Source organism: Epinephelus moara, chromosome 7 (genome assembly GCF_006386435.1).
Source record: "Epinephelus moara isolate mb chromosome 7, YSFRI_EMoa_1.0, whole genome shotgun sequence".
Lineage (NCBI taxonomy): Eukaryota > Metazoa > Chordata > Actinopteri > Perciformes > Serranidae > Epinephelus > Epinephelus moara.
The window spans coordinates 34,835,417-34,857,923 of record NC_065512.1 but is presented as its reverse complement, the minus strand read 5'-3'; the positions used below and the strand labels follow the sequence as shown (position 1 = coordinate 34,857,923).

The 22,507-nt window shown below is 41.3% G+C and overlaps 1 protein-coding gene across 3 annotated transcripts in view; it reads left to right on the top strand.

The window, feature by feature from the left end:
• Nucleotides 1-236: 236 nt before the first annotated feature.
• Nucleotides 237-22,507, top strand: part of glsb (glutaminase b) — a 54,553-nt gene continuing 32,282 nt past the window's right edge. For all 3 annotated transcript variants that reach the window (XM_050049588.1, XM_050049590.1, XM_050049589.1), the window contains exons 1-6: nt 237-656; nt 15,934-16,030; nt 16,181-16,302; nt 17,247-17,376; nt 20,954-21,033; nt 21,872-22,035. In XM_050049588.1, the coding sequence (XP_049905545.1) occupies nt 349-656; nt 15,934-16,030; nt 16,181-16,302; nt 17,247-17,376; nt 20,954-21,033; nt 21,872-22,035 (901 nt within the window). In that variant the 5' untranslated portion in view covers nt 237-348. The remainder of the gene's footprint in view (nt 657-15,933; nt 16,031-16,180; nt 16,303-17,246; nt 17,377-20,953; nt 21,034-21,871; nt 22,036-22,507) is intronic.

The following is a 22,507-nucleotide window of genomic DNA, read 5'->3' as shown; positions in this document are numbered from 1 at the left end:
TATCCATGACGTTTATAGCCAGAGCCTGGAAAAGTCTATATTAACGATTCAATGCATAATTCACTCACCCTGCCGTCCAAAAAGAAATAATTGATTGACACTAAGACGCTCCAATGGCAAACTTGAGAGCATCATGAATTATGTTTAACGCGGACGTCATCTCATCTTCACCAATAGCAGCCGCGGGGGCGGAAACATTAGCTTCTATTTATTTTTGGACGCCGGCGTATCTGAGTCATCGCCGCTCAGACAGTCAACGTGGTTGGAGATTGTCTTTACCGACCGTACACTAGCTACCAGTTATATTTGGAACTACGACTTTCTCTCTTATTGCCTGACAGGATTGAGATGTTACAATTTAGGTTTTCGATAGTGCTGAAGGAGTTGTTTGAAGCCACCCTCAAGCGTCCCTTGTCCGGCTCTAGACAGAAGACCTGGTTACCGACCCGCCACTGCTGCTTCGGCACCGCCTCCGTTGATGCCAGAGCTGTCTCTCCTCAACTGAAGGTCCTCCATGCCGCTTCTCACCGCCCGGCGCTCCGCGCCGCGCCCTCTGCCGCCCCATTCCGCTCCTACTGCACGAAGACCGAAGGTGCTGTGGAGCTGGACGAACAGCTGAAAAAGGACGGTCTCGACAGCGAAGCAGCCAGTGACAAGTACGTCTCAAGTTCTGTCTTGTGGAATAAACTGTCTGACACCATTTTTTGCCACGGTATGATGGTATGGCTGGCGCTTGTGCGAGTCATGACGCAGACAGGCGCAAGCGGATGTAACGTTATTCCCCAACCGTCACAAACGCAGTATTAAAACCGCATTGAATAGCACTTAATAATTATATAACTAACATTCTTACGTGTCAGATAGAGGTATTGCTTACAGACAAAATAACGTCACCAAAAGACGTGTGATATATAAGCATATAGCTAACCCACTGTAATGGCCTCATAGCAGCAGCTACTAGAGCATGTGTGACTTGCTCATACCGGGTGCAGCCTCCGGTGGCTTTGTGCCAAGTAGACATATAAATACGCCACCTTCAAATACCGACACAGCAACTTAACCAGAAGCTAATTAGGAATTTAGTTGGTCTTGACCGGGTGAATGTAACGTAGGTTGGCTATGGGTTCCTGTGGAGATGACACGCAGCATGGTGCAGTAGGTTAGAAAGTGAAACAGCAGTGGCCTCGTTACAGGGTCAGGGATGAAGTGGAGTATAAAAAGATCCACATTCAAGTTTTATCAGGGAGTTTTTCCACTTACAGAGTGTATGAGGCAGCTGATGACCACAATACAAAAAAGACCTTGATTCAAACTATGGCCTCATAAATGTCATTGAATGACACCAAACATATAAACATATCTTTACTTTAACTTTGATGGTTGGTTATAATAATGTCTGCTGCCTGGCTGCATACCAGTCTGTGTGACTGGTTTTGTGCCTTCTGCTGGTTAATGAAGTGGCCACAGATGGAGTGCTGCTCTAGACTACTGACAATACAGCACTGTACAGAAGAACTGCAGAAAGTGGAAAAACAACTAAAACTAGTTAAGCCTGTGTGTGGCTTCAACTGCTTCATGTGACACACGGAACACATAGTAATAAAAATGTATTGTTTAAATGTGTTATGTTAATCCACTGTAGTTTCCATGTAGTTTTCCTCTTAATTGCATGCTTACTATTTCTTGCATATTTGCTCTTATTATCATTCCCTGGTATATTTTTAGTTTTTATAAGGACTTGAGAAGCACTGCCATGTCTGTATGGTGCTGTAGACATGAAATTTAAGCTGCCTTGCTATGCAAGTGAATGCTCCTCCTTGTCCAAATTGTACTATTTGTCAAAGTCTTTGCAGTCATCTCTCACTATTTAGCTGAAATTTCTGTCTAAATTGCATTTGGCATATGTAATTACAGAATAATGGAAATCCGCAGAGTTGAAGATAAACAAATTAAGGTCAAAGCAATGTATAAGGATTGTACAACTACGAATATTGTTAACAACACCTTTCAGAATACAGAATTTGGAAATTCAGTAACAAGGTATTTTTTCTACTCAGTTCAAATGGTATTATAGAGCTGTATGGTCTAAGAGAACGTAGGCAGTCTCCTATCCCATGACATTCTGTAAAGCATGTTTTCAGCCCAAAGCCCATTACATATTGAAGTCAGCTGCTTAGATATCTAAGTGAATGTATGTTATTAAGAATTCTTATAACTGTATGGTAGTTTGGCAAAACTATTGATTAGGATTCATAGGATAACTTTACATTACTTTTCTGTTTTGTTGGCTTTCTCAAATTGCTCCATTGTTCGCTACTCTTGGGTCAGGCATAAAATGAATGGTGGTTTTGGAAAGTACATTTCACATTTCACATTCTAGTCCTTGCAGCCAGCTGGCTCTCTGTACAGTAACTGCAGTCCATGACGTGATCCCTTTGAAGCTAGGCAGTTTTTATGAACCAGCTCAGTGTAGCCAAAAATTATTGGGATATTTTCTGACCTAGAAATGAGGCTACGCAAGGATAGGGCAGTTCCATCAGTAAGATATGAACTGGGGTGTTGGATTTGCTCTGCCAATGTAAATGCTGTGCTCCCAAGTCTGCTTTCACATAACCAGAGTCCTCCCTGGGTCAGTAGGTTTCCAGTCTATAATGACTGTTTTCCGCTGAAGTAACATAGCGAGACTTTAGACAGTGTGTAGTTCCAGTTTTCTACTTTTCCTCACACTTTGAGGACGATGTTGTGAAACTAAATTTATTTCCAAATTTCTCAGAAGGTGATGCTGAATGAATGCACCACCTCACATGGTCTCATGGGGAAGCAGTAGATGTACGAAACAGACTGACGTGGTGTGACAACTTGCTGTAATGTTAACAATGGAGTCTGGATGAGAAAATAGTTGGGGAGACACGGTCCACATAGGTTGTCTATTATTCAGCATCAACTGGAGATGGAGATTTAACCGTTAGTTTTGATATCTGTCAACAACATTATGCTAGCTAATGTCAAGGAAACTTAACAGAAGGAAAGATCATGACGTCAGTAACAGCAATCAAATTTTGCATTGGAGCCAGAGTTTGGTGTTGATCCCACTCTTCTCCTGTAATGAAGGACAGAGCCGTGGAAGGATTTTTCAGTCAAAGTAGAAACAACAAAGATGTTATGGGATATAGTGTGATTTGCCCTGCCTTCCCCATTGACTTAAACAAAAGTGGCATCAAGCTCTGGATGCAAAATTTGAACACGGTCACTGACGTCATGACCTTGCCTTCTTTTATAGTTTCCTTGGGTAACGTTAGCCTCAAGGGCTAGAACACCGTCAGCTGCTCCGCACTGATGAAATCATAATTGTAATATCCAGATTTTGAATCCTAAATATCAAACATGTTTGAAATTATTGGGTTGGCCTTAGTGAGCCTGATAGCAATTGAGGAGGTTTAAGACTGGATCTGTAAAACCTCTTTTATCACCAGATATTTTGAGCCAAATATCGGTACTGGCCAAGGTCCCAGATCAGATTTCTACAGCAGTTGTTGGGAGGGGTGAGTCTGAGATAAAAACTCCTGCAGTTTGAGCCTGGCTTTAGGGAAAGTCCCAAGTGAAGTCAAATAGAAAATGGTTATGTGTAGGAATGCTGCTTGTGTCTCATCCTGCTGTCACGTGGCCTCTGAGTCATTGCAGAACAGTCATCTTTGCACTGAGCTTGTGGTATGTTGAAAATTGCATTTTTCTTCTTTACCTTAAGGGGTGAACAAACCGTGTGTCCTCAGCAGAGCCTAAAGTGGAGCATTTGACTGTGCATATGCTCAGGACGATACTATCCTTGGAAACTTACTGTTGTCAATATTTAGGATCAGTTTTGAGATATATATTTTATGGGTCAGCAGCACAAAAAGAAGTGTTGATGTAGTGATGGGGATGTTGTTAACACCAGATTTCTGATGATGACTCAAGATAAACCTAAGAAGGAAATACAATCCAAGACTCACATTCCATTCTGTACATTGTGCAACACTCAGTATAATCTCTGTCTCTGATTCCTCTATTTTGAAAGTGAGCATATTAGTTTTTTACACAGCAGGCTTTAGTTATAAAGCTGTAGTCTGAGCTGTAAGATAATAGTGAATTAAGGAGCAAAGGCCAAACCATTGACGCTGCTGCTTGGTAGAACTGACAGGAAAATGCAGTGCTAAATTGCCTTTTTTTTTTTTTATGAAGGCCTCACAGACATGTTGAACAGTAAAAGAACCCTTGGCTCACAGCCGTCTGCCCTGAGATGTTCATGGGATCAGTTATAGTTTTAGTGAGTGGAGGAGGACAGGATAAAGATATCAAACACTGACAAATGACTGTTGTGATAAACATGACAGAGACAGAAAGTGAAATACATACTTGATGTTAAACTCTAGCACACTGCCTACTAGTGAAGTGTGTCGTCACTGATGTGACCCTGCCAAAGATATCGCCACACACTGCAGCTTTTCTAGACTCTTTTCTCCATCTCAAAGTTTGGGTCCATACTGTCTCTCTTTCACATCTTTCAGTCTATAGTTAGCATTTCTTGGGCCTGCAAAATATCTGCACTATCCACTATTATTCCTGGCCCCTGTGTCTCCTAAAAGATGATTTTTATGCACTTTTAAAAAAACAAACAAAAAAAAAGCCAGCTCAGAAAGCTGCAGAGAATGTAATGTAACGTTGTTAATGTAATCAAGCATGTTAAGATGGCTACAGCCCTTATATGAGGTGAGTTGAAAGATAAAGTCCTGTATGAATAATAAAATACTTGCCCTTAATACTTCACACCGCAACCCCACAGAACTATAACTCCTTCAGAGCAAATCACAACTCCGTCTTTATCACGTATCCAGGAAACTCTCAGAGTGTTCTGCTTACACCAGTGAGCAGTCATCCAGAAGCAAATGGACCGAGCCATCTGCCTGTGAAGAGGAAGAGGATTTTTAAATGTACCAATGTACACTAGAGAGTCAAGGTGTTTTAGGCTGTATTCACATCTGATTTGTTTGCACAGTTTAAACAGCCCCTGGCTCGTTTGCTCATTTAGGTCAGTTCTTGTCGGCTGGTGACAACTGAGAATATCAAACGCACCATCCACAAGAGTGTGTGATATGGATGTGTGGCACATGGTAATTCTGCCATCTGCTCTAACAAGTTGCATTAAGCTGTCAGTATGTATGACATAAAGTTTAGTTGCAACATGTTCATTACAAACAAGCATCTTTGAGTAAACTCTTCACGATTGGAGTGCAGCCTGACTTGCTGTTAATCACAGAACAAACTTTCCTGTTGCTGCTTAAATTGTTTGTTTGTTTCCCCTGAGATTCTATGAAGTGCACTGACCATACAAGAGGAGCCACAGAAACTGTCCAGTAAAAGAGTTACTGGAGTTAAACAAAGGCGTTTTCAGATCAAACAGTTGTGGGGACTCCCTGAGAAGAACTGTATACTGGGGTGCTCCCCCGAAAGGTACATACCTTTTGAGGGTTTTTTTTTTTTTCTCAGTTAGCATCCCCTATACGGTCAGTAAAGCCTGGACATCACTGTCGGTCAATTTGTTTGTTTTTCATCCATTTCTTTTGTTACGAGTTGTTGTTTGTGGGGGTTTTTTAGCTGTTGTTTACACAACTAACAGGTTTTTAATAATTGTGGTTGCTGGTGCTGCATTAATTACGCAATATTCGGCCGTAGGCACGACGCTGCAGGCATTGCTGTTTAAGCTGTTCAACAACAGCTTAAACAGCAATGCTGAGTAGGGAAATGTTAACAAAAGGCGATGAAATAAATTATTTAAGTATGTTATGTAGCTCCGCGAAAAAAAACAGTTCCCCCGGTCTGTTGCCAGGCAACACGGCACACACGCCAGGAACTCACAAGCTAGCCTACTTTGTATTTACATTGATCTGCAACTGTGTAACTTCGTCCAGTTCGGCTAATGAAACGTTGGCAAGCCTAGATGTTGGCACGGCCGGATTCAGCTTGCACTCTCCCTCATCCTCATCAGTAGTACCTCATCAGATGATCATTGATAATTCCTGACCGCGTTTGCCTAATTTTTGCTCCTCTCCAGTTTGTCGAGCTCGGCTGATGTTACACAAACACATCTGGAGGTCTGCACAGAAGAGTCCTGGTGATCTTACTGTTACAAGTCCCAGCGATGTTATACTCTATATCAGCACTCACAGAATGCCTCTCATCCAATCAAATTACTCAGGCGGAACTAACTGTTGTATAACTACCCTTACGTAACTCATGGTTTCTCCTGTGCTTGGAGAACTCTGAAAAAGGGGGCTAAAAAGTCTCTCAAAACGGTGTTCTAAGAACTACAACTGTTCTTCGTTCTTACAGTATGGACAGGAAAAAAAGGGGGGTCCTTAGAACTATGTTCATAAAACTACTATAAAAGGTTCCTCCAATCCAAAAATGCATCAAGTTACCTGAAAAGACGAGAACCAGTTTTATAGTACTTTATGTCTCAGTCTAAAGACCACTTTTTGAAAGTCAAGTCTCGGAATCGATTCTATTTTTATTCGGTTTGGTCTCAAAAACCTTATTTCAAGACCAGACCAGAGAGCGATGAATAAGAGGGTTAAGTTGATTTCAGCCCCTTAGTGTTTGCTTGTATTTGTTTGCTCATAAAAAAACAAAGAAAAAAATTCCTCCATTTAAAATTCACCTCTGCAATTCCATTTGATTAATTTATCTAGATATTTCTCACGGTACACTTACACATACACACATACAGCTGTAAAAGAGGTTAATGAAGACGAATCCTTATTTATTTTCTGTGTCTTTTTTAATGGAATGTTGATCTTTCCAATCAATTGTAGGTAGCCTGTGGTTTGCACTTTCTACGTTATCATAAGTGTGTCATGCAGTGTGGGACACTGGTCTGGTCTTAGTCTTGACTTGGTCTCAACCCCAAAAAGTTTTGTTTTGGTATCAATACTCTGGTTTTGGTCATGATGACTTGTCTCGGCTTTGGTGACTTTGACTACAACAGTGAATAGAACTAAAAGGCAGCAGTGGGTCAGTGTCTTTGTTTGGCCTGGAAAAGAACCTGACTACATGTATGATGACAGCTATACTGTGGCACTAATAATACTGAAATAAAGCTACTCAACCACAAGTTGTATGAATGGTAGGATGTCAGTGTAGGGTCAGAGGCAGATCTGAACAAACGCCAATTATACACCTATTATTATTATTATTATTATTATTATTATTATTATTAACTATTATGTATGAATATGTCACTGATCACATGATCTAACCTCACCAGTACGGTAACCTTGTCAAGTATTGCTATTATGTTTATGGTGTTGTGACGAAGTACTTAAGGAAGATAGTGAGTGCCTGCAAGGGATCATTCAGCTCTTATCTGCCGCCTAGTTGATACACTTTTAAAAAAAAATCTCAAGCAAGTAGTTGACAGTGAAGCTCATGCTGTAGTCACTTATTGACAGATACAAAGCAAATGCATCATGAGCCTTAAAGGGACATTCAAGTGATTTAATATCACACTTCAATGAAGTTAGACGACCTGCAGGAGACTGATTGTAAAAAACAATTGTCAAAGTCGATGCAGATGAGGCTCCTGACTGTTAGCCCCTTGTATGAGTCAGTCTACAAAACATTGGATCCTACATTCCCCATGATGCAGGCAACATTTTCAGACCTTCCTATGCTTGGTACTATAAGTGATCATCGTTTGTAACTGAGAAACTCCGCTGACAACGATGGCATCATCAACAAAACTTGTGCAGAGTCACAAGAGTCAATATACAAGAGTCCTCATAGCCTTTGGAGAAGGCTGCATGACTAATAAGTGCCCCTTTAATTGCCCAAATACCTCCTAATTTGCCCTCATGTTTTCTGCAGTCGTGGCACAAAGTGCTGCTGTGTGGGCCCTGTCACGTCTCACAGCAGAAAGTGCACACACTCTTCCACTGCTGAAGAGTGTGTCGGTGGTTAATGAGCTTTTCACAACCTTGACTATTTTTCAGTCCTATTTGCAGAAGAAAATACTCTTTATTTTTTGAAATAGTTTTTACTGGTGAAAACAGCCATTAAAATAGGAGACAAAGGGTTGCCACTTGTTTAGAAAATGCTTGCGAGATCCTTTAAGCATAAACTTTATTTTTTTATAGAGGTGAAAACATCATATCTTTCAGCCAGACAGAAGTTGTTGAAAGAGTAGATGATTTCCAGGTTGGGAGTATTCTTTGCTTTGGTGCAAGTGTTGAGAAAGCTATCATGTCAACCATGCTGAAGTTGCAGGGGAGGGGCGCCACTGGCAACCCAAAAATCTGTGCACAGATTATTCAAATTATGATTGATGCTTCACTCATCTGTTATTCTATCTTTAATTCAATGTATGCCTAACAAAAAAGACTTTGAAGAGAATTTGAAAGTCTGACATCATCTCACATCTAAAGACAACGTGAATTTTTAGTCACATACTAGAAGAATTAGCAAATACTGGAGATCTTGCATGGTCACTATTTGCAAGACTACAACTAGATTCCTTTGAGATTATTTCCCATCCTGCTTCTGGTGGAAAATGTTACACAAAACCCCCTTTAAGAAATATGACATATTAGCAATACCTAATGTGTCCACAAAAACATGGAAGTCAAAAAACAAGATAAAAGGCATCATGTGTCAACGCTATTCCTGTCAACTGACATCAGTATGATCCATAAAGAAACTATATTTGCATTCAAACTTTACATTTCTGATTTTGTTGGCTCAACTCACTACCAGCCTTCGTTGGTTAGCTGTGCTGTTTTAGTGGGAGGAGATTCTGGGGTCGAGAGGTGGACTGTCTCAAAAATGAAGATTTCTTACTTATAATAATATTGACAAATACATGGCCAAGCAAGACAAAACAAGAAAATCTTACTATAATCTTAAACATGGTTGATTTTGTTGGAACATCAAGACTACAAAAAGACTGACGTATGACAGCTCCACTGAGTTTTATGACCACTTTACACCAAACAATTGAGATCATGGGAGCACGCACCAACTGAGGTAAAACTCCTCTATTTTACTCCGACATTGGAATTTAGTCTGTCACAATGAAATTGCTTGAAAAGTTTTGTGGTATAAGGCTGACATTACTCGTCTAAATGTAGCTGTCAGGTGTATCATCTTTGCACTCGTGCACATTAGTTTGCCATTTGCCTTGTGACTATGCAGTGCACCTGTTGACTGCTGTATGGAAGGGCTGTTGTAGTGACAGATGTCGGGTCAGTAACACTCGTTTTGAATTAGGCATGCCTGACAGACAGCATTTTAGTCATCTTGGTTTGTTTGCACATGTTCAGGCACAGTTACCTTGGCTGTATGCGGAGTGTTTACTCTGTGGAGAGCATAGGATGTGCCAAAAAGAGAGGAGATGAAGACAGGGAAGAGTCGCAATCTGAGTCCTGAAATTGAAAATGCTGATGTGGCCGATGTGCTGCAAAGCTACCCTGTCAGATCAGAAGCATCTAATCTGTACCTTGTAAAACTTCAGTTTAGTAGGGTACTTATGAGGGCAAGTTGGGCTTTTTGTTGAAATCTTCTTTAACATTAAAGGTTGCAACAGCATTATGACTTCTTTAATGTGATCCAAGATCATTAGTAAATTACACAGTTACTACTTGTTATCAAAGAAAAGAACTTTGGTTTGATTGGACAACCAAATTTGAAGACGGATTGTATATTGAGCAGAGTTTGCCCCACTGCAGACCGTGCAGCTGTGTCATGACCAGCGTGTGAACAGGCCACAATGTTGGCTTTATTAATCCAAGACCCACAGAGGGCTGGGCATTGCTAAAGACATGAGAATTCCTGGAATTTAGGCCTAGTCTGATACTGCTCCAGACACGCCAAACCAACGTGTTAGCTGACACGCAGTAGCGGGGCATTATGTTTGTGTAATCAAAATATCAGACGTACAGAACCAGCACCAAGAAGCCTATCTAAATGCATGTGCTGATGGTGGTATTTGTAGTCAACTATTGTCTAGATTGAAAGGGTTTCCAAAACCAATTGGTGCTGTCTACTAGGGGTGACCCCGAATAGTTGATGATTCGGTGATTCGATTCGGAGAAGTCTGATTCGACTGCCAGTCTCGCCGTCAAATCGTCGCAAAATGTGGTTATGAAACAAGACCGTACTATTCTGACTATATGAGGGTGCTCACTGCTGCTAAACATCTTGATTTGACATAGAATGTATTTGTTTTCTAGTAATTCATGATATGATAAAACTGTTTCTAAACCTTTTGATAATGTTTTTGGATGTTTATCCTGCTATTAAATGGAGAAACCTCTGTCCCTCCGTCCGTCTGTCATCATCCGTTTCCTCCTCACTGCTTTGACCTATTTCTTATTCCTATATACATAACACATCCCCGGGTATGGACTAGTTATTATTATCTTATTATGCCAACTGAAGAATTAAATTTGTTTATTTGGGTGTTTAGGCTCTTTTCTCTGGAGCGGAAACTGACGCAAATGAGCTCATTAATCAATGAGGGGGAAAACAACATGATTCGACGATTAGTCGGCTAAAGGAAAAATCTGTCAAATCAGATTCGACTATGAAAATTCTTAGTCGGGCACACCCCTACTGTCTACACAACACTTTTTTCTATCTTTTTCTTATCATAGCTATTCAGGTGCAAATGCTGTTCGAATAGTGTTTCCCAACACAGTGTTGTGAGTGAGTGAACCATGTAGTAGCATGAACAAATGTATAGAAATCAATAGTTTTCATTAAGTTTTCATTAAAGTACCCCTCCATATGTAAAAAATACTTAGCTGTATTAATATTTTGTTTAACATAGTATTCCAACATAAGATACATTTAAAAAAAACTCTGGAAAGAGTCTGGAAGCAGATCACTTACCATTCTCGATCCTGCCTTTGCCCCAACTACCACCGCTGCTTGTGCTTGGTTTTGCTGTCTGCATTCTTCAGTGCTTCTTGTGCTAGATAATCTAGTGAAAGAGCACTGTGCATTAAGATGAATAGAATTAGTGTTAGAGACAACAAAGAGATTCATACCAAGGTGTTTTAGCCTTATTTAGACCCAGACTCAGATAAGCTGTTTTACACCGAAATCGGCAACAATTATGTTGTTTGTTAGCTTGTAACTGGCAGTGGCTGACACAGTGTTAGTGGCTGTGAAACATAGAATAATATCTACTATGATGATACATTGGCCTCTGGTTTCGCAGACCGGGCGAGGCAGAGGCGCAGAGCACCTGCGCTTCGCCAACTGGGTGTGGCCAGGCGGATTTTGCAAGTTTGGCACACCGTGCCGCTGGCGCAGCTACTCCTCTTTCCCACCTCCGTCCCTCCTACCTGCGCAAGTCGGAAAGAGGGAGGAGAGAAGGCGTGGAGTGGGTTTTACACACATCACACCAATCAAATGAGCCCCTCTCCTCGCCCTTAAATGCGCCGCGCGAAGGCGTAATGAGAGTTTACTCAATTCGCCATGGCAGAAGAGAGCAGCAGCGTCAGACGGCCAAACTTCTCCCAGGAGGAAACTGATGTTTTGGTCCGGGAGGTCCAAGCTCGCAGTGTCCGAATATACGGAACTGCGAGCAGACCTCCACGGGCTGATGATGCAAAGGTAGCCTGGGAGGAGGTCACCACAATTGTAAATCAATGTTGCGTTTCTCTCGTGCGCGCGCGCTCTCTCTTTCTCTCTCGCAGTCTCACTCTGTTTCTTTTCTTTTGACTTTTCTAAGATGACAGATGCTGAATATATACTCCCTATCTGATGCTGTGGCTGTTTGTGGTTGGCTGAGAGGGATGTGAACTCATTAGTTTGCAGCTGTGTTAATCAAATCAGGTTGGGTTTCCATTACGCGTGCCAAACGTGCCAAACGGTGCCAATCCCCTTTGATCTGACATCAGATGTGACGGGACAGTCGATATAGAGATACATTTATGTGCTGATTGCAGATAGTTGCATTGAATAGTGTTTTTTGTGGGTATTTATTGCATTTTTAATGTGCCTGACATTCTGGAAACCTGCCTGTAAGGTTTTGGTGACGTGTGTGCACTGTCCGCCGGTCAGCCAAACTTCCACTTACACCGGCTGCGCTCCGCCTGCGCTGACAGTAGACCTGGTTTCAGCTGACAAGCTTTTAGCGCACCTTCAGCAAAGCCTTTTGGCACGAAACTGTCACTGCGCCAAGCTGGATCTGTCGACACCTCCCCCTGCTGCGCCGCCACACCCATCTCAGCGCACCTCGGTCTGCCAAACTACCAAACTGAGCGCGCCTCGGGTTGCGCTGCTCGAAACTAGCTCTGCGCAGGGTTCGCCACCCTGCGCCACCCTGTGCTGCGCCAGGAACCTAGAGGCCATTGTGTTCACATTGGTTTGGTTTACATCTAAAAACTAGACACTTTCTGATGTTTGCTGTCAAAACCTTCAGTATGCTAATGCTTACTCTGCCTTTTGTACTGACATGTCTGCTCTGTGTTGAAGTATTCAGGTTTTTTTTGCCAGTGTTGTGTCAAAGTCTGTTCTCCTGTCCCTGTATTTCCAGTATCAGACAGCAATCAGCTTTTGATTTTGTGACATACCTTATCTAATTTTTTCAGGGGTACATTTGATTTTTAGATTTTAGGGGAATGCACAGACATTACCCCTTTCAGTAGATGAATATAAAAGCACCTCTCCAGTAGGGTTGGGTACCGTTAACATTTGGACTGGTACTAGTACCTGGAATTTGGTACGCTTGTGTGTGTGTCTTCGAGCGAATACAGTTGATTGCAGTAATGCAGTAATGTTTTATTGGACATCAACCTCACATTCACGCGTGATGAAGAAAAGACTTGAAGCGTAAATAAAGGCTACTCTTTTTTTCAGCTCGCTATTGCTCTGTGACTGACGAAACATTGACGTAATTCCACCATACCCTTAAATGAGTTGTGTTTAGTGCCAAACCCTACTCTCAGTGACAAACTTTCTACAGATACAACTCAGTACAGTCAAGTTCAGACATTTAAGGGGACATAAACATAAAAACACATTTTTTAACAGATGATGACTGTAACTATGCCCTCACTGATGGTGTGTGTCGAGTAAATAGGTGCTTTGGGGAAGGTTACCTTGCCTCCTCTCAGTGACATTTTGTGGACACACCTCTAAAGTGAAGCTGTTACTGGAGTGTTTTGCTCAGGCTGGAGCTGCTGCAGTCCACATCATGTTCAGTCCTTGCTGCCACAACAGATCTACGCTGACACTCATCTCCCCATGGAAATTATGCAAAACACTTAAAGAGCACTGTAAAAACAGTCCTGGAAACCATTAAAGGAAAGCTGTGAAACAGGCTGTATTATCTTAAAGGTAGGATCTGGAGGATTTTCAAACAAAACAAAATATAGACATATACAAATGAAATCCTGCTTAATCATCACCTATGGGCTTCTACTCATGTGTGGTGGTGACTCTGTTTGCAGAGTTCCTGCCCTTTAACTGTATTTTGATGTTTTTGTGAGCTCGGACTGCTTCTGGGCGGAGATTTCCCCAGCCAATGAGAGAGCGCAGGTGCTGTGCCCGAGCGTGTCCGAGCGCGCACCAGCGCGAGCCTTGCCTGAACCTCTTCTGTGAAGGCTTCTTCCGTACCTCCGGACTCCGTACACCCGGGAGAGTTGAGCCTGATAGGAGGGGCCAAATTTGAATGTGTGTTTACAAACAGCAACTGGAAAATCCTCCAGACCCTACCTTTAATACAGAGCTCTCTAGCCACCATGCAAACTGTATTTTGTTAACAGTCTCAGTGTGGACCTGTTTTATTTTAAATATTGTGCAGCTATATCACAGAGGAAGATATAAATCAGTTTGGTACTTGATATTTACTTAAATTAATATTAAATAACTTTAAATGGACAAGGCTCCCTTTATGAATTTTCCCCATTTTTGTGCCAGTCTGGTTTTAGATCCATCATCTCCAGCTTTAAAACATAATATTACCCATCAGGGAGCACTACCAACAGTAAATATTCAGTAATATTTTCCTGCATAATGAAGGCTCACATGCTCCACAAAGGGACACACACTCCTCTAAGGCTAATGCTTCAGGGCTCAACAATAAGGATTGCCCGATTGCCCGGGGCAAGTAAAACTCACGGTCGGGCATGTAAACTAACAACTCACTTGCCCGATCAGGCAAGTTGCTAAAAATAGTAAAAGTTAATAACTAATTGATAAAATAAATGTATTTTAAAACGTGCTCTTCTGCTCTGATGCAGCGGTCTCTCTGCCCGAAGTCACGGGCACACGCTGTGTAACAATGTCCTGCCCACAGCCCCCATTGATATTATTTTGCGCGACGGACGCTTCATATAATAACATAACAATATACTATTTATGGTGTTATGCCATCGTGTCATTTCTGTCTCTACATGGTCACGCGTTAACAATTCTCCTCTGCTCTCTGTATCGCGCACGGCGGAGTTCCGCCACACACACAGGTGATCACGCTAGAGCGGCTCGGGCCGCATTTTCCTGACCAAACCTGACCCCGAGCCCAGTGCAGTTTGTCAGCTGACAAAGTTATTTAAATGGACAGTGTGTAAATAACCAACAAATTACGCACAGACAAACACGCTGCTCGCACAGCAGCTCAGCACGGCACTCATGCTGAGCTTGTGTTGCGTTCAGGCGTTGTCATGTAAATAACAACTTCCAACACTTAAATAGGTCATAGCACAAAACAGCAGCATGTCAAGTGACTTTTTACTTTATTATATTCAATAAAATTGTATGTTCCTAAATCTTGAGACACCTCATATGTAAGCTAGACAGACATTTCACCTGCTCATTACTGTGCACACATGTACTGTATGTACTTAGTCCTAAAGAGCCCTTCTGGTGCCAGTAGATACATAGAAACATCCCAGCAGGCTGTGCTTTGCAAGCATACAAAAAAGTTTCACGCATGTGAAAATTATTTTTCATGCGTGTGCTTCACCTCCGCTGCTACAACTCCATCCTAGGGGAAACACTGCTGTGTGCGTTTTGTGCAACAGGTGGATGTGGTAGTCTACTGGTAGAGTAGAGAGAGAGCTAAGTAGCGTTGAAGTAGAGTAGAGCAGGGCAGAGAGATGGAAGCAAAATATATTAAACCCGGTGTTAATACAGCAGAACTGGAGAGAGGGGTGAAAAATAAATAGAGGTGGGCATGGCTCAAGTAGGGCGCAAAATTATAGACGGAGAACGATTGACAAATTTTTCACTTTAAGCCCTGACACTGTCATTTTTGTGTAGGAATTAAGCTACAATACATGACATATGTTGTTTTAATTAATAAATACAGTGTGAATAAAGATTACATAACATAAAAATAACTGCAGTCTTTGTTATTTGATAGCCGCTTAAATTAAACAATTTTTATAGGGCAAGTAAAAACTGACTTCGGGCAAGTAGATCTCTGACCAACTTGCCCGACCGGGCAAGTGAAAAAAAACCTTAGCGTTGAACCCTGTGCTTACACTTGGATTGCGTATTTTCAGTGTGTGTCACTTGAATCCCTCACTTATGTGATAAGACTTTGTCAACAGCCACTGATAAGCTTTGTGTTAACATTGACAAGGCAAGTGGGAATAGGCTTTATTGTGGCTCGTGCTAAAGTGCATAAGCCTGTTTGAATATCAACCATGCCTTCAGTGCAGTGGCACTTCATTTACTTACATTTACATAACAACAGATGTGTATGTTTTTCTCGCGTCTGCTTTGTTGCTTATTACATATATTTTACTCCAAATTTGACCCCCATGCCATAGAGAAGAAAAAACAAAGATTTTTTAAAATTGTATTTATTAATGTTTTTATCACTTTACATTACTAGAAGTACTGTGTCTTATACATTTGTTTGTGTCTATCTACCACTTTTTAACCTAGGAGAAGAAATGCAGGCATTCTGCCCAGTTTGGAGGACTTGCTCTTCTACACAGTCGCAGAAGGTCAAGAGACGATTCCTGCTCATAAATTTCTTACAGTAAGTCCTACAAACTCAGCTCAGTTTGATGTTTGATGCTAATGTCACAGCATTGATTAGTGCATTAACATCATGCTGTCTCCTCACTTTTTATTGTTTTCTTTTACATGGTTTCTATTCTGAGGTGTTTCTAAATACTCTTAATTTTAGGCACTTAAAGCCACTGGGCTTCGCAGTGGAGATCCAAGACTAAAGGAATGCATGGACACCCTCAAAGAGACTCTGAAGAACACAGCTGATGGAGTCACACTAGACAGGCACCTATTCAAGAAGTAAGGCATGTCGTATCTTGTCTGGGTGTTTTATCTCCATCATGTACACCAACCATAGTGGCAATTTGTATCATATTTCCCATGAAATCTTCTATTCTTCAGCTTAAAAAAGCATTTTATACATTTGATAACCATATTTCTTTAATGAGCAAATTCAAACACGCTTGATTGTTTAAATTTGCAGATTGCATAAATGCAAAAATGTATTCATCAAAAAGCATTTAGGAAGCAATTCTCTTTTGTGTGACTTGTGCACCTCCATTGCAATACATTTAATGCATGAGATCCTTCTCTTCTTAAAGGGACAGTTCACCACGAATTCAAAAATAATTATTTTTCGTCTTACCTGTGGTGCTGTTTATCAGTCTAGATTGTTTTGGTTTGCTGAGTGTTGGCGATATCGGCCATAGTGATATCTGTCTTCTCTCCAATATAATGGAACTAGATGGCACTCGGCTTATGGTGCTCAAAGTGCCAAAAAATAAATAAATAAAAATAAAAATTAAAAAATCAGCAGCAATGTCTCTTTCCAGAAATCATGACCAGGTTACTCACGATAATTCACAGATGTTGTGAGCGTGTATCAGCACTATCAGGCTTGTGCTCAAGGCAGAGTGAGATGTAAACATAGCTATAATGTTAGAAAGCCTAGATATGCTAGGTTAGCTAGCAGTGGATGACCTATGACCATTGTTTGCTACAGCCTGTGGTTTGATCATTGATATAGTGATCACTCATCACTATATGGACTCATGTTGGATCACACTGTATGGATAAGAAGCAGCTGATCAATATGTTTATGATGAAGCTTCTTCATCAGCCACTTTTATTAACATTCATAGAAGTTTGTCACACTTCAGGTTTGCAAACTTGGTTGGCAAACTTTTCCTCCAGTTGCATGCAGTCACAGTGTTTTAGCATGCTATTTGTGGTTTATTCGTCAGGTGTGTCCAGAGCAACATTGTCCTGCTCACTCAGGCCTTCCGCAAGAAGTTCGTCATCCCAGACTTCCAGTCCTTCACCTCCCATATTGATGAGCTGTATGAGAGTGCCAAAGATCTCTCTGGAGGACAGGTGTGCCCTTGGATCCATGACTCTTTTTTGTTTCTTCCAGTGCATCATCATAATGATTTAGCCCATACAGATTCATTACCATCAGTCTGTTCTAACAGTCTGGTTTCAGTCTGCAGTCAGCTGGTATCAAAAGTGTACATCAGTCCTTGATTACACTTCCAGAATGGAACCAGCAGCACTCTGATCTGATTGAAAACCATTGTATCAGCACATCTTACACTTGAAGGAAAAATCCACCCCAGAACATGTTACAAGGATCATACTGTAGTGGTGTTCCCAGTGGTGGTCAGCAAGCTGCTATATTCACACTTTGGTGCAGGATTCTGTCTTGTGTCAAGTCATTTTAGCTTCTGGCTACAAAAATGTTAAGACCTAAAAAAAGCAATGCAGCACAGTTATGAAAATGAGAAATCATGGTGATGATTCTCAGATCACATGAACCTCCCACAGTGAAACTCAGCTCTCAGCTGAAAAGCATCTGGTGACTCTATGTGAAAAGGAGGCAGCACATGGTCGTCTGCATCCTCCTGAAGCCAATAGAGGAGTTTGTATCCACAGAGGAGGAGAGCCTTTTCACGGCAGACATTTTGACTCTTCAAAGCAGGAAAAGCACAGGTGGACTTAATAACGTTACTTCCCATGGCTGCTTCCCATTAGATGAGCCAGTACCAGGGCATGGTCACTCAGTGACATGGCTTACTCTCACAATAATTGTATGGAACCATTGTTAATGTTATTAAATATGTGTGTGCTTTTCCTGCTTTAACAAATGTCTGCTGTGAAAAGGTTTTGTTAGCACATAACTAAACTGAGCCTACATCCACACAAAGCTGGCTAATTTAGAAAACTGTGAAAATGTCAGCTGTTGACACTAGTGTTTTCAGTTTGTTTTCTTTAAAGGGATAGTTCGACATTTTGGCAAATTCGCCTATTGCGGTAATCCCTATAGTCATATGAGTAGGTACATTACCTTTAATTGTCAGTGCGTGCTGTTCTGAGATCGGTGGGGCAGAGCTGCCTGCTGAAATGGAGGTACAGGTCCCTCTCTCCCTCAAAACTAATCAAATACACCATCAAATGACTCCAAAATGCTCTAGTGGACAACTTGTAGCTTACACATTCACCACGCTATGAAATAATAATGTAATATTACGAGACAGAGTTGTTTTGAAGCCAAATGCAGAGCCGGAACTACATTCCAGACATACAGTACTTGCTGGGCGGAGTGATTTCAAACAGCGTATGTTTAGTGCAGTTACTCCCGTCATCAAAACAACAAGTTTGTTGAGAAGAAGCCAGAATATACAGAGGAAGAGTTACAGGCTTTGGAAGAAGAGAGAGCAAGAAGAGAGGCTGAGGCTGCCAAGCAACCAGGGGCTGAGGGGAGACCCAGAGCCGGTGGTGTAAATGTGGGGCTTACTGGCCACTTTATTAGGTACACCTGTGCAATATAAATATAGAGTACGCCTCAAAATAACACGGTGAGAACATGCTAACTCCACACTCATAAATCACCACAACTCCTGAAGGAACAACAACATAAAATGATCCCTAGCAGTCTGTTTATTCCCAACAATGAGAAGTAATGCCAGTCACTTCACTATATGCTCTGGGCATGCACTTATCCATAACATAACCACAACAACATTTGCATTTTAGCTGAGCAAAATACACAACGATCACTTACCACGTCTGCTCGTTTAGTGATCCCGACAGATGGTATGACAGTATCTTTCAAGAAAAGCGTTTGAACCATTCCTGAGCTTCTGTGCTCCATCCTTTCAGTGTAGTCCTCCGGTAAAAAATGGCAGGAGCACACAAACATTTTCCAGACCATTTCCACAGTCGCGTGGGGGTCGATGTCCAGCACAAATAGCCATTGTTTCATCCTGTCCGTATTACTGGTTGGAACTACGTGAAACTTGTCCATGTCTTCGGCTTGTTACTGCAACCTTTTACAATGCATGTGTAAACCATGATTTACAAAAACACTTGTAAAATTTCCTCAAACCTTCTGGTGCGTCCAGCTGACGATACTGCAAATGGCTACAAGCAATAACAACGGCACTGTCTCACCTGCGCACTGTGTCACTCCGCCCAGTGGTTTACTCAAGAAAGTAGTTCCAAGTATTTGCTTCATGTGTCGTAATGTTACTTAATTATACATTATTATTTCATAGCGTGGGGAATGCGCAAGCCATGTGTTGTCCACTAGAGCGTTTTGGAGTCATTTGATGGTGTATTTGATTAGTTTTGAGGGAGAGAGGGACCTGTACCGTTCACCTCCATTTCAGCAGGCAGCTCTGTCCCACCGATCTCAGAACAGCACGCACTGACAATTAAAGGTAATGTACCTACTCATATGACTATAGGGATTATGGTCATAGGCGAATTTGCCAAAATGTTGAACTATCCCTTTAAGATCTCCATCCACACTGAAATGACCAAACAATAAAAGTAATGGCTTATTTATCCTCAGTGTTATACATGAATACAGACATGGTGGGAGCCTTCTGTCCATATTCTGCACTAATTTTGTTTGCATTTGTACACGTTTGCTGAAAGCTTACAGATACAGACAAAACGCAGCAGTACAGCAGGAGACTGTGGGGGCAGCATAGCGTAGTTCAAGAAGTAGTTCAACAGTACAAATTGGTAATGACAAAAAGTGAAAGTGAATAATGAGAAGAATTCTTCGTCCACATGTCGTGATGTAGTTAATGGCCTCACAGACCAATGCTGTCTACAACAAGGTATACAAGATATATTATTATGACCTCCTCCACTGTCGCCTTGTTCATTGTCAGAAACTTTTGAGACTTTTGAAACTTTTCCAGTGCCATTTATTGGCAGTGTCGATGTCAACATAAAAGAAACATGGTAGCATGTGTGCAGCCATGATCACAACGTTTGAAATTAACATACCTATTTTCATTCATAAAGGGAGTATATATGAGCTTCAAATCTCTTCATCCTTGTCCTCTTCCAACCAGCCAGGAGCTCAACTGTACATCACATCCAGAGAAAATTTGTGTTACATAGTTTTTCTTATTTCAGTTGTCAAATAACTGAATGAGTGTAAAATTGTGTTGTGACCATGGTTCATATATGCCTCTTGTTAATCAGGTAAATTATTATTATTTATTTCGAAATCTCTGTTTTCAAGCATAAAATAACAGCTTTGTGTGGAGAAAAGTCCAACATGGAAAAGATACATTTTCAAATTAAGCCCTCCCTAGTGTGGATCTTCTGAAGCAAAGAATCACACCTCTTGGTGTTGTTGAAAGGCATCCTGGAAAATTCTGGAAATGACCTGCTGTAACAGTCTTCCTGGAAGGAGTTAAAAGGCTCAAAGTAAACAAACCACTTTGTCCTAAAGTAACTCCTTCTGATAAGAGTATCTGAGGGTGGATTTTTCCTCTCTGGTCAACAGATGAGGACTTCACCTGCCAGTTGTTACTGTGTGTTTCCAGTGGTGTTAGCTTTCCATTGAATCCTGAGCCTCAGCAGACGTCAGCATTGTAAGATGAACCGCTGCTGTGCCGACACTCTTTCAGCTGCCTCACCTTTCTTTCAGGTCGCAGACTACATTCCTCAGCTTGCCAAATTCAGCCCCGACATGTGGGCTGTCTCGCTGTGCACAGTGGACGGACAGAGGTGAGACAGAGTCTTGAGCAGGGCCAAGTATTAAAGGCACATTGTGATGTTTTTAATTCTTAGCACACTTTTAATGTTCGTATGCAGTCTTTCAGTTCACATTATAATGGCAGCTTTGCGCTGTGTACATTCCTTTGTGAAATCACCTGAGTCCAGATTCCTGTCAGGTAAATAATTACCAAGTGGCATCCAGTGGTTTCAGTGAGGAATGCTAACAAGGCCTGATTTATTTAACTGCAGTTTGAGAAACCATTCATCAGGTTTATTAACCAAATATTCAGTTTGTAACTGATAAATGAAATTCCCTGGAGTTTGTTTAATCTGGAGGGCTATTTAATGATTATTGATCCATAGATGGTGCTTTACCACAAATCCTGGGGTGGACAGAATAAAAGGAACAGCTGTAACATTAAATGTAGTCTAATTAACACTGTTTATAAAGCTTACAATGCTCAAAGACGTGTTGTATTTGCCAGTAAAGACAGAACTAGTACAATGAGACATTTTAAGGTGTTGTAAAATGGTGCCAGCAGCTTGTTCTCTGATAGGCAGTTGTAAAATTCCATAAGTGTGTATATTTGTTATGTTTGTGTAACAGAGGAAGTCATAAAGATAACATGGTGCTGGACTGTGTTATCATGCTCTGTTGTTGAAGTTTATGGTTTCCCCTGAACTCACATTATTCTATGAAATGGCATCTTCTTATTAAGTATACTTTTTCCTATCTCTTTCATGTTTTAGTCTGTTCATGTTTCTCATTCTGAACGTTTGTTTCTAATCACTGGTGGTGCAGCTGCTTTGCCTGCATAGATAACTATTTATCTTTTGTCTTTTGTAGACACACAGTAGGAGACACCAAGGTCCCCTTCTGTCTGCAGTCCTGTGTCAAGCCTCTGAAGTACGCTGTGGCTGTTCATGACCACAGCACAGAGTATGTGCACAGTTTCATTGGGAAGGAGCCCAGTGGCCTGCGCTTTAATAAGCTCTTCCTGAGCGACGATGGTGAGCCTTTAGACTTTTCTTTTTCTCCTTTCTTCCATTAAAGGTGGATTCTTCTGTCTCTGGCACAGTATTGTTCCTCCTTGAAATATTGTAGTGGAGACCTGATGCTAGTTTGATAATGAAGAGTGTCCTGCGGAGGGCTTTAACTGTGTTTAGGAAGTTAATGTTTCCTATTTTAACAGCTGTGTGAAAGTAAATGGTTAAAGTAAATTTAGCTTCTGTTCTGCCAGGACAGCCATGTGGTTGTTGTGTTGTGTAAGGGGATCACACACCAGTGAGAACATGTAGGTGATGTAAGTGCTACACTTGAACTCTTAAGCTCTGAGGGAGGAAGGCTTCCTCTCATCTGGCTGTTAAATTGGCTCAGCGTTACTGGAACTTAAAGGGAAATTTCGGTTTATTTCAACCTGTCTCCTATCGTCCTAAATTTGTTTCAAGTGACTAGTGACATAGAAATAATAGTTAGCATGTT